Raw genomic sequence first — 12,576 nt, forward strand, 5'->3', positions numbered from 1 at the left:
AGTGAAAGAAGTGCGTGCCTGCTTTGTTTTGAATTTTTCTTAAATATGTTTTCACAGAGGCGTAACCAGCACCTCCAATTGGCCCAAACTTGGCCAGCAGCATGTCCATCACCTTCAGAGCCATCAGAGATTGGCTCTGCTGGACTTGATGTAAAAACTTCCAGAACTTGCACTCAGGACACACAGGAGACATCTTTGTGCCACTCCCCACCCCTCAGACACCTCCCTAGGCCTACTAGAACAGCTTCTGAGGGGTCCAAATTTCTCCTAGATGTTAAAAACACTTCACTGATGTTTTGGGCCAATCAAAACCACCACACTGCTGTAGAGACAGAGGGCATAAAACAATTGAACACCTTGCCTGGACTGTCAGAGAACCCATCTGCAGTAGGACTCCTGAAAGGGGAAGAGCAACAAGTACCGATTGCAACCTCCATTGTGCACCGCCGACAGTACCGGACAACTCGTGATGCCGTGATTCCCATTCGCAAACTAATCCGTGAGCTGGAGAGCCAAGGGGTGGTCAGCAGGACCCATTCATCCTTTAACAGCCCCATCTGGCCTGTGCACAAATCTGAAGGAGAATGGAGATTGACTGTGGACTATCGTGCCTTGAATGAGGTGACTCCACCTCTGAGTGCTGCTGTGCCAGACATGCTGGAGCTCCAGTATGAGCTAGAGTCCAAAGCAGCAAAGTGGTATGCCACTATTGACATTGCAAATGCATTTTTCTCCATTCCTCTGGCAGCAGAGTGCAGACCTCAGTTTGCTTTCACCTGGAGGGGCGTGCAGTACACGTGGAACCGACCGCCCCAGGGGTGGAAACACAGTCCCACCATCTGTCATGGACTGATCCAGGCTGCATTGGAAAAGGGTGGGGCTCCAGAACATTTGCAATACATTGATGACATCATTGTGTGTGGGGACACAGCAGAAGTATTTGAGAAAGGAAAGGAAATCATCCAGATTCTCCTGGAAGTCAGTTTCGCTATAAAAAAGAGCAAAGTCAAAGGGCCTGCTGAAGAGATCCAGTTCCTAGGAGTGAAGTGGCAAGATGGACGGCGTCAGATTCCTACTGAGGTTATCAATAAAATCATCACAATGTCCCCCCCAACCAACAAGAAGGAGATGCAAGCTTTCCTGGGAGCTCTAGGCTTTCGGAGAATGCACATCCCCGAGTACAGCCAGATTGTGAGTCCTCTCTACCTGGTTACCCGTAAGAAAAATGATTTCCACTGGGGCCTTGAACAACAGCAAGCTTTCACCCAGATCAAGCAGGAGATTGCTCATGCAGTAGCCCTTGGCCTAGTCAGGACAGGGCCAGAAGTAAAGAATGTGCTTTACTCTGCAGCTGGGAGCCATGGCCTGTCCTGGAGCCTTTGGCAGAAGGTGCCTGGTGAGACTCGGGGTCGTCCATTGGGATTTTGGAGCCGAAGTTACAGAGGGTCTGAAGCCAACTACACCTCACCAGAGAAAAAAATCCTAGCAGCATACGAAGAAGTCCAAGCTGCCTCAGAGGTAATTGGCACAGAAGCACAACTCCTCCTGGCACCTCGACTACCAGTGCTGGAGTGGATGTTTAAAGCAGAGGTTCCCTCTACTCATCATGCCACCAATGGCACGTGGAGCAAATGGATTGCCCTTATCACACAGTGCGCCCGTATGGGAAATCTGAATCGCCCTGGGGTAAGAATATACTCAGTGGGGTTTAGTTATGGGGATAAAACAGGGACAAGAGATCTCTAAAGATGAGTTTTAGAACGTGAGGGTTTATTGCGAAAGAGCATGGGCGTGAGAGGCCTGCTGGGCTGCAAGACGCAGCCCAAAGCAGGCCAGAGAAAAGAGAGAGAGAGAGCAGAAAGAAGAGAGTAAAAGAGAGTGATTTGCTGTTTACAATGCAATAAATCATCTTCTCTGTTGAATATTCTAATTCCCTTTCACCAATCTAAGACAAGCTACAAACTCTACAGCATTTACATACAACCTATAAGAATCAGCACATTACCATACAGTGTCATGTTTCAAACGTTAAAAAACTGCCTTTTTTGGGATTTCTACCAGGCAGGTAGGGTCTGCTCTGACCTTTGGACCTGCCTGGGCAGAGGGCATTGTTCTATCAAGAGGGGGGATTACCTTCGTGGCCATACCATTGTTTTTTAGTTACTCTACAACTCGAACCTTGTCTTCATTTCAATATCGCTCATATTTTCCATATCCTCAACATCTCTTGCAAGGTAATCATATCTATAAGGCTTTCCTATTTCATCTTCCCCAACACCCTGGGATTTTGGAAATAATTACAAATTGGCCTGAAGGTGAAAATTTTAGTCTGATTGAGGAAGAGGAGCTGGAACAGGTGACCCGTGCAGAGGAAGCTCCACCATACAACCAACTGCCAGCAGACGAAACATGCTATGCTCTTTTCACTGATGGTTCCTGTCATCTTCTGGGACAAAACGAAAATGGAAAGCAGCTGTGTGGAGCCCCACACGATGGGTTGCAGAAGCTAGGGAAGAAGAGGGAGGATCGAGCCAATTCGCTGAGCTCAAAGCCGTTCAGTTAGCCCTGGACATTGCTGAAAGAGAGAAATGGCCAAAGCTCTACCTTTATACTGATTCATGGATGGTAGCCAATGCTCTGTGGGGTTGGCTGGAAAAGTGGAAGAAGGCTGGTTGGCAGCGTAGGGGAAAACCAATTTGGGCAGCTGAAGAGTGGAAAGACATCGCTAGCGTGGCAGAGAGACTACCTGTGAAGGTCTGCCATGTAGATGCCCATGTCCCCAAGAGTTGAGCTAATGAGGAACACCGAAACAACGAACAGGTAGATCAGGCTGCAAAGATAAAGGTGTCCCAGGTAGACTTGGATTGGCAGCATAAAGGAGATTTATTCCTAGCTCGATGGGCCCATGATGCCTCAGGCCATCAGGGCAGAGATGCCACCTATAAGTGGGCACGAGACCGAGGGGTGGATCTAACCATGGACTGTATCTCCCAGGTAATCCATAATTGTGAGACGTGTGCTGCCATCAAGCAAGCCAAGCAGGTGAAACCCCTGTGGTATGGTGGAAGGTGGTCTAAATATAAGTATGGAGAGGCCTGGCAGATTGATTACATCACACTGCCTCAAACCTGCCATGGCAAGCGCTACGTGCTCACAATGGTAGAAGCCACCACGGGGTGGTTGGAAACCTACCCTGTGCCTCATGCCACTGCCTGTAACACCATCCTGGGCCTTAAAAACCAAGTCCTGTGGAGGCATGGTACCCCTGAGAGAATTGAGTCAGATAACAGAACTCATTTGAAAAATAGCCTCATAAACAACTGGGCTAGAGACCATGGCATTGAGTAGGTGTACCACATTCCCTATCATGCCCCAGCCGCTGGCAAAGTGGAACGGTATAATGGACTGTTAAAAACCACCCTAAAGGCATTGGGTGGGGGAACTTATAAGAATTGGGAGCGACATTTAGCAGAGGCCACCTGGTTAGTCAATACCCGAGGCTCCATCAACCGAGCAGGTCCTGCCCAATCTGAGCTTCTACATACAGTGGATGGAGATAAGGTCCCAGCAGTACATGCCAGAGGCTTGTTAGGGAAAACTGTCTGCATTGATTCTGCCTCACATAAAGACAAACCCATCCGTGGGGTTGTCTTTCCTCAGGGACCAGGGTGTACTTGGCGGATAATGCAGGAAGATGGAAAAACACAATGTGTCCCTCAGGGAAATTTAATTTTGGGTGAAGGCCACATGTAAGGTTGGGATGGCAACATACCACCGTTCACCGAATGACATTATTTGTACATAGTTATGTGTATATATGCATATGTGTTTATATGTATATGTGTATGTATGTATATATGTGTATATATGTGTGTGTGTGTTTAAAGTTGGAAGATGTTAGGGTGGGCCTTAAGCCAACGCTGTGGAATAAGGGGTGGAATGTCTTGGATTGATGTTATGATAATCCTTTATCCCCTATCGTTGGCTTATATGTCCAAGAAAGAAAAAAATGTGTAAAAAAATGTGTGGTCCTGTCTCTTTAACTAGACCCAGCCGGAGAGAGAAACGCGGGTTGTTTTGAAAACATTTTCCCCAAGCCTCGCTCCGGGGGAGGATTCGTGGCTCGGCAGAGACTGCGTGCTGGACGGAGGTCGGAGCGAGCTCTGTTCCCGTTTTTTTCCCATTTTTTTCTTTTTTCCTCGTTTGGACCCCTTCTCTTCGATCTGCTTTGCCACCTGGTGACCCAGGAGGGCCAGAGGACAGCAGAGCTCTCCAGGGAGCTCCACCCGGCCCCGGGGGGGAGAGGAGGAGAGGGGCTGCGTCTGAGGAAAAGGACTTTTTAATCACGTTGAATAACTCCTTTTCACCTTGGTTTTCCCCTTCCCCTGTGCCCTGCAGGGCACTCTGCGTGGTTTTGTCAAATAAACATTTTTTTCTTGACTTCCATCTAAGAGGCTCTGTTGTGGGTGGGGGAGGGGGTGTCAGGGCCCTTCGCTCTCGGAGGAGAGAGAGTTTTATCATTACCTCGGGTTGGAACTAATGAGTGAGCGCGGTCTGGGTGCGGGTGTGGGCTTCCCGGTTTCGGGAGCCACTGGGGCCACCGTGGGTCACCGGAGCCGCGGCTGTGAAGGGGCGCCGGTGGCAGCAGTGCGAGTTTCCTGCGTTGGGAGTGTGCTGACAGCGAGTCTGGTAAATGATGGGGCGGGGAAGTTTCCTGAGCGGCGCGGCTGCCGAGCTGCAGGGGAGCGGAGCGGCGGGGCAGGGGCAGCGCGGAGCCGCGGCGTTATCGCGGGCAGCGCAGGTGTCAGGAGCCGCGGTGGGTCGATGGCGAGGCCGGGAGGCGCCGGGGGGTAAACCGCCTCCTTCCTGCGCTGGCGGCGAGGCGAGCGCGGGGCCACAGCTGCGGCAGCAGCGCCATCCATGTGCCAGCGCCGCCGCGAGGGACCGGGGAGCTGCCACCTGCCATCGCCGCGCGGAGCCGGGGGCTGCTGCCACCCCCCGCGGGGGCTGCGGGCACCCCGAGAGGGGAGCACCCCGAGCATGGGGGCTTCGGGCGTTGCCTCCTGCCGGACCTGGGGGTGGTCCCGGGGAGGCTCTCGTTAGGATTTGGGGTGCGGTGTGTCGCCGTGAGGATGGCTCCTGCCAGGCTTCAGCAGCGGAGTTGGAGCCACGGGGGGTACAGGAAGGGCCCCCGCGGCCCAGGTGTTTCGGGGGGGGCTGTGTGCCCCCGGGGACATCCGGGTGCCAGCCCCCTGTGGCGAGGCGTGTGACGCCAGAAGCAGAGCCGAGGCTCATATTTGGGCACGGAGCAGGTTATTGGTGCCGTGGCCCCGCAGCCGGGCGATCAGGCGCCTCATAAAGGCCGCCCTGGTGCTGCTGCCCGCATAGGCTGGGGCGCTGCCGAGACATCCCGTGGCTGCGCTGGGCTCGGGGCCGGTGGCATGGGGCCGATGGCGGCGCTGGGGCTGCTGCTGTGCGTGCGGCTGTGCGGGGGTGAGTGCCGGGCGGCTGGCAGCGGGGCCCGCGGCGGTGCCGGGCCCGGCTGAGCTCCGTCCGTGCCGCAGGCTCCGCGGAGCTGCGCCTGGTGGGCGGCGGCGGGCGCTGTGCCGGGCGAGTGGAGGTGAAGCACAGCGGTGAGTGGGGCTCCGTCTGCGTCTTCGACTATGACTGGGAAGCGCTTTGGGCCGTGGTGGTGTGCCGGCAGCTGGGCTGTGGCCGGGTGGCCAAAGCGTCCCCGTACGCCCCGTTCGGGCCAGGCAGCGGGCGGATCTGGCTACAGCCCTTCTTCTGCCGCGGCACCGAGGATGTGCTGGAGCAGTGTCCACACTTCGGATGGGGACAGCATTTGTGTGGCCACGATCGGGATGTGGGGGTGACCTGCACAGGTCAGGGGGCACGCTGTTAGTGCTGGGCCACCAGCATTGTGCTGGAACGTCCAGGGCAAGGGCTGAGCTATGTCGGTTCTCCGGTGCAGATGCCGTGGAGCTGAGGCTGGCGGGCGGCAGCAGCCCCTGTGCTGGGAGGGTGGAGGTGAAGCTGCGTGGACACTGGGGCTCAGTGGCAGACGAGGACTGGGACATGGAGGACACTGAGGTGGTGTGCCAGCAGCTGGGCTGTGGCTCGGCCGCCGGCGCCTACTCTGCCCTCGAGCGCTTCGGCCCAGGGAACGGGACTGTCAGTCTAGCCCTGGTGATCTGCAATGGGAATGAGACCACGCTCTGGGACTGTCAGATCCGTGGCTGGGGACCATATGGCAGGATCAATGACTTGGACACTGCTGTTGTCTGCCAAGGTAGGCATCAGGCTATGGGGAACTCTGTCACTTCACGGACATCCCTCGACACTGAGGCTGTGTTGCTCCCGCAGGGTTTTCCCGCCTGGTCGGCGGCGATGGAGCGTGCGCTGGGCGTCTGGAGGTGCGGCAGCGGCTGGCCTGGGTCCGTGTGTGCGAGGATGAGGTGGACATGAAGGTGGCCCAGGTGGTGTGCCGGGAGCTGGGCTGCGGCACGGCGCTTGCCATGGGCGGCAGTGGCCGGTTTGGGGCGGGATGGGGGCCGTTCTGGGAGGGGGGCTTCCAGTGCAATGGCAGCGAGCCCCTCCTGAGTGCCTGCGGCCAGCGAGCGCCCCAGGGCCAGGGCTGCAGCGGCCCCGCCAGCGTCATCTGCTCCCGTAAGTGCCGGGGACAGCGGGGGGCTGCTGGGCTCCCTGCAGCGTCACCGCCCTCATTGGCCTTTCTGCCACAGCCTACACGGGCTTCCGGCTGGGCAACAGCAGCTCGGCATGCGCCGGGCGGGTGGAGGTGGCGGCTCGGGGCACGTGGGGCTCCGTGTGCGCCAGGGAGTGGGAGCTGCCCGACGCCCACGTCCTGTGCCGCCACCTGGGCTGCGGCCGCGCCTTGGCCGTGCCGCCGGGAGGCTCCTTCGGCAGCGGCGAGGGGCCACTGCGGCCGGACGCTTTTGGCTGCAGCGGCAGCGAGCGGCACCCGGGCGAGTGCCCCGTGGCCGTGCTGGGCAAGGCCCCGTGCGCCCCTGGAAACGCCGCCGCCGTCAACTGCTCAGGTGTGTATGGCACCTGCGTGAGGAGCCCTGAGGGCTTTTGGGCCGCCCCAAGCACTGCGATCAGAGCATGCAGGGCTGTGTTGGGGTGAAGGGGAGGGCTGAGTCACGTCATTTTACAGGCATGGTGGAGTCCCTGCGGCTGGTGGAGGGTGAGACTCAGTGTGACGGGTGGCTGGAGTTGGCCATAAGCTCCGGGGATTGGCGGCGTGTGCCAGGAGAGCTTTCGATCACACGGAATTTCAGCAAAGTGTGCTGGGAGCTGGGCTGTGGAGGGGTAGACAAGAGCAGTGCTGTCGCTGGTGAGGCCACGCTGTGGCGACTTAACTCAACGGAGCAGACAATCATGCACAGGGTGATCAACACCATCCCGGGCATGACCACCATGCTGACCAATAGGACTAACGATGAGAATCAGATCGACTTTGAAACCAATACAGGGAATATGACCACTGCTCCAGCCGGCATTCCTCACGGGGCAGCCATCATCTGCTCAGGTGAGTGTCCCGAGAAGGGCTGGAGGTGCCGATGCCCCAAGCAGCCACCCCAGCAGTGTCTTTCCTTGCCCGCAGGCAGCCGACGGGTGAGGCTGGCGGGGAGCTCTGGGCGCTGCGCCGGGCGGGTGGAGGTGTATTCCGGTGGCAGGTGGAGCAGCGTGTGCCAGGAAGGCTGGGACCTGCAGGACGCGGCCGTTGTGTGCCGGGAGCTGGGATGCGGCACGGCGCTGGAGGCCCCGAGCTCGGCGCGCTTCGCTCCTGGCCCGGGGCCGCTGTGGCCGTACATCCCCGAGTGCTCCGGGAGCGAGGAGTCTCTCTGGGAATGCGGGCGCTCGGAAGGGCACGAGTGCGAGCGCGGCGGCGGGGCAGGGGCCGTGTGCTCAGGTGGGTGCTGGGCGCCCCCAGCTCAGGGTGCGGCGGAGCCCCCCGGGGGCTTCTGGGCTGTGCCGTGACCCCCCCGCACCTCTTGCAGAGCAGCTCTCCGTGCGGCTGGCGGGTGGCAGCGGGCGCTGCCGCGGGTACCTGGAGGTGTCCCGCAACGACACCTGGGGCCGCGTGTGCGCCAACGGCACCAGCGACAGCACGGCTGGCACCGTCTGCTGGCAGCTGGGCTGTGGGCACAGGGGGTGGCTGTCGGCCGGCCCTGCTCAGCAGCCAGCCCCCGCCTGGTTGGCGTGGGTGGGCTGTGAGGAGGAGGCTCGCTCGCTCTGGGGGTGTCCCTCGGCACCCTGGCGCTTGCAGAGCTGCGGCCCTGGCGGGGACGCCTACGTGGCTTGTGAGGAGGAGGACACTGATGGCACCGCTGAGACAGCCACCACTCCGTATCCGGACAACGCCAGCAGCACAGGTATCTCTGCCGGTGTCGGCACCCTCTACGCCGGGCTGGCTGGGATCCCCCTCCCCTCACTGCTTGCCCGTGTCCCCACAGGCATCCCCATCAGAACCACCCGGGCCGTGGGGACTGTGTCCGTGCCAGCTGTGCTGTGTGTGGTGCTGGGGACGCTGCTGTGCCTGGCCCTGGGTGCCCTGGCCGCGCTGCTGTGCCGTGCCCGCGCCTGGCGCCGAGGTGGGTCCCGGCGGGTGGGTGCCAGGAGAGACCCGGTTTGCGGGTTCTGGGGCTCCCGCCCTGCAGAACAGCTGAGAAGGTGGGCAGGGGTGGTCCTGGTGCCCCCCAGGGTGCCCATGGCCCCAGGTAAGTGCTGCCTGTCATTGCAGGCGCTGGCAGAGCTGCAGATGCCATCTCCAACGCTGTCTACGAGGAGCTGGACTACACGGCAATGCCCGAGTACCAGGAGGTGCCCAGTGGCCCAGGTGGGTGCAGCCCGAGTGCCCCAGCTGTGCCCGGAGAGAGGGCTCTGCGCCACAGCCCCACGGCAGCTCCGGGTCCTGGTGGCCTGGCCCTGGCTCCTCGCCATGGGCTGGGGCTTTCCCTCGGTCCCGTGGCAGCTCCTCCGGTGCCGTGTGAGGTTGTGCCACCTGCGGTGCCACTTGAGGCCTCTGCTGAGTCCCTCTTTACCCCCTGCAGGCTCTGTGTCAGAGGGATCGGTGAAGAAGCTGCCGTATTATACTGAGGACAGCATGGAGGGAAGTGACACCGAGGCAGCCCCAGGTAGGAGCACAGGGCAGGAAGCCCACGGGGAGCAGAGGGGACAGAGGAAACACCTGGGTTGGTGGGCTGAGGAAACAAATTTCCCCCTTGTTATTGTGCAGCAAAGTAACGTGTTTCCCAGGGGGACCCGAGGGCCACCAGCACATGCCTGGTGACAATGCTGGATGGGATGGCACAGCATGACCCCTGTCACGGCCACTGGGTCGCTGCCATGGACCCCTGTGCCTGTCCCAGATCCCCCTGCCCGGCCCGAGCATGGAACCCTGGATGGCTATGATGATGCCCTGGATGTGGCAGAGGAGTCCCCTGCTCCCAGCACTGGGGACATCTCTGAGGGAGTGGCATTGGGGAGAGGGATCGGTGTCCTCCCCACAGGTAAAAGGGATCCCAGCTGCCCTGTTGCCTCTGCAGAGGCACTGCATGGCAGGGTTTGGCTGTGGGGGTGGGCAGGGATCCAGCCACAGATCCAAGGGGGCTGCAGCCAGATCCCTTGTGGGTGGGTCGGTCAGAGGGGTAACCTTTCTGTACTGTCCCCAAGGTGGGATCGACTCCCCTCCAAGTCCCCCAGGAGCCACCAGGGACCCCCCGGAACAGCCCCCGGAGCACACGGACTATGATGATGTCGGCAGCAGCAGCATCCTGGGAATGCCATGAGGATGTCCTGGGCGTGCCGCAGCCCTGGGGACATGTGTGCGGCAGTGTGTGGTTGCCCTGTCACCAGGCAGTGTGGCCTTGCTCAGTGAGGTCACCTCTCTTTTCCCAGCACTTCAGCAGTGCAGGAAAAGAGTTTCTGTGTAGAGAAAATCTTTTATTTTGTGTGAATTTCCCTTTATTCCTATTAAAAACACAAATTGGTCAAAGAGTCACTCCCAGGGCTGGGACCTCTCCTGAGGCTGGAACCTCCATCCCGGGAGCACCAGCCTTCCCTTGGGGATTTGTGGCAGGAACTGGAACCACTGACACATCCCTGGGCATGGTGGGCTTACGGGGAAGAGTGCAGGGGGATTGCTGGGATTGGCTGTGGGATCTTTATTTGGCACTGCCAAATGCACACAACTGTTCCCAGCAAGGCTGAGGGGAAAAGGGAGAGGGCAGGACCAGCCCCCGCAGAGGCAGCAGGATCTTCTCCATATGCCCCATGGGTGGTGTGGTGGTTTTTATTAGCCGAAAACATCAGTGAAGTGTTTTTTAACATCTAAGAGAAATTTGGACCCCTCAAAAGCTGTTGTACTAGGCCTGGAGACGTGTCTGAGGGGTGGGGAATGGCACAAAGATGGCTCCTGTGTGTCATGAGTGAACGTTCTGGAAGATTTTACATCAAGTCCAGCAGAACCAATCTCTGATGGCTCTGAAGGTGATGGACATGCTGCTGGCCAAGTTTGGGCCAATTGGAGGTGCTAGTTATGCCTCTGTGGAAACTTATTTAAGGAAAAATCAAAACAAAGCAGGCACGCACTTCTTTCACTTTGTAGTTGGAGGAGGAGGAGGTGGAGGTGAAAATATGTGAAGAAGAACAGCATGGAGAGCACCAAGGTCAGTGAAAAAGGGAGAGGAAGGGGTGCTCCAGTGCTCCCGGCACCGGAGCTGAATAACTTTCTGCTAGCCGTGGTAAAAACTATGGGGGGAGCAAGAAGTTTCTCCTGCAGCCCATGGAGTCCATAAGGATGCAGAAATTCACCCACAGCCCACTCCAGAGGAGCAGGTGGATGCCTGGAAAAGACTGTGAACCAGTGAGAGTCTCATCTAAGAGTTAAAACTGCACAAGGCCTTGATTGGGAGAGAAAGGCCTTTTCCTTGCTCCTGGCATGGAAGCAGCCTGGCCTCAGCTCGGGAGAGTCTGCACAGCACTTTATGGACAAAAAGACTCATGTTGCAACAGGATTCGGGTGGGATGTTTCTCATGAAATTAGATCCACGCCAAAGAAGTTCTCAAAGAACTGTCTCTCATGGGAAAAGACTCTGTGGCTAAGTAGAGAACCTCTTTTCCTGATTGAACTGACCAAAAGACTCCTCAACCTGCCCCCTGTCTGTGTTGCTAGTTTAGAGAAAAGGAAGGGGGAGGGGGTAAGTGCAGAGACTGCTTCTTAAGAGGGTGGGGGTGAGAGCAGAAAAAAACTGTCTGAAGAAAAAGAGAAACAAGTAAAGATAAAGAGTATTTGTAGTAAAAGAATTGTAGTGATGAGTAAATTTGAGAATCTGCTCTATAGACTGAAAAGAAACCCTACACCCTGCCCCCTACCCAGCTTGTGGATTGTAAAGATAAAAAAGAAGTGAATACTATAAGTTCGTAAGAAAGAGGAAAAAGTGAACAAAATAATGTATAAAAAGTTTATTTTTGCCTTATATTTCTCCTCCAACTCTGTTAGGTAATTAAATCACCTTTTTGTAACTTTAAGCTTAGAGCCTAGTTACCCTCATTTCGTGCGTCCTCCTAACAATGTCCTGTCTCAAATCCATGAGAGTGGGGCAGGCTCTGAGCCTCTCACAGCACGGAGAGCAGGGCTGGGAATGGCTGTGGGTGTTGGAAGGACTTTTCCTAAAGGAGGGAAGGTCTCCTGACAGAGGGAAGCGCCTTCCTGCCCCGCAGCAGGACCCCGCGGTGGCAGGGCAGCCGGGCCATGGCCCCTGGCTGCGGCACGTCGTGCTCCAGGAGGTTCCCAATCTTCAGGGCGGGCTGCAGTGCCCGCAGGGCATCCAGTTCCTGCAGCAGGGCCGGGCTGAAGCCCTCCGTGCTCAGCCTGGGCATGGGGGATGCAAGAAAGAGGAGGTGTTGGAGGTTGTGGGGAGGGAGGAGCTGAAGCAGCCGCGATGCAGGTGCATCCCTGCCTGTCCTGCAGCATCCGCTCCCCAGCTCGGGGATGCCGGGCGGGGAAAGGGCCGTGGCAGAGCCCTCACCCCAGGCTCCGCAGCGGGCAGGCGGGATGCCGGAGCCTGTGGCAGAGCTGCAGGACGCCGTCGGCTTGCAGTTCGTTGTCACTCAGGTCCAGGCAGGTGAGACGGGGCCCCTGCAGCAGCTGCGCAGCCAGGGCTGGGCAGCAGGCGCCCGACAGCCGGCAGCTCCCCAGCCTGTGGGGCCGAGGGAAACGGGCAAGGAGGGCTTTGGCCTCCACTTGCTGAGCTGCTCCAGGGGGGAAGGGCAGTGCAGCGGGTGAGGTGCTGGCAGCAGCAGCAGGGGCCGGTGAGGTGGGAACACGGCAGCTCAAAGGGAACCTCTCGGAAAGACCCTCAGAGGCGGCCCGAGTGTCCCCAGGCGTGTCCGTGGAGCCGGCAAGCTCCTGTCCCCTGTGCCCGAGGCAGCAGCCAGCCAGGCACACACCGCCCTCCGGTTCGGGTGCCTCCAGCCAGCGGCCCCGCTCAGCGCTCCGTGCCGTCCGTGCGTGTGTCAGCGGAGCAGTCCGGGCCCGGTGCCCGGCAG

General features: G+C 58.4%; 1 protein-coding gene across 1 annotated transcript; it reads left to right on the forward strand.

Annotated features, from left to right (window-relative positions):
- The first annotated feature begins 5,450 nt into the window (after nucleotides 1-5,450).
- Nucleotides 5,451-9,044, forward strand: LOC146436997 (scavenger receptor cysteine-rich type 1 protein M130-like). Its single transcript, XM_085063768.1, has 10 exons — nucleotides 5,451-5,493; nucleotides 5,565-5,885; nucleotides 5,975-6,292; nucleotides 6,367-6,669; nucleotides 6,744-7,143; nucleotides 7,248-7,936; nucleotides 8,025-8,399; nucleotides 8,481-8,697; nucleotides 8,778-8,863; nucleotides 9,019-9,044. Exons 1-10 carry the CDS (start codon nucleotides 5,451-5,453, stop codon nucleotides 9,042-9,044), a joined length of 2,778 nt encoding a protein of 925 aa, XP_084919894.1.
- Nucleotides 9,045-12,576: the final 3,532 nt, after the last annotated feature.

Source organism: Lichenostomus cassidix, chromosome 5, assembly GCF_008360975.1.
Source record: "Lichenostomus cassidix isolate B80296 chromosome 5, HeHo_3.0, whole genome shotgun sequence".
In the NCBI taxonomy this organism is placed as follows: Eukaryota; Metazoa; Chordata; class Aves; order Passeriformes; family Meliphagidae; genus Lichenostomus; species Lichenostomus cassidix.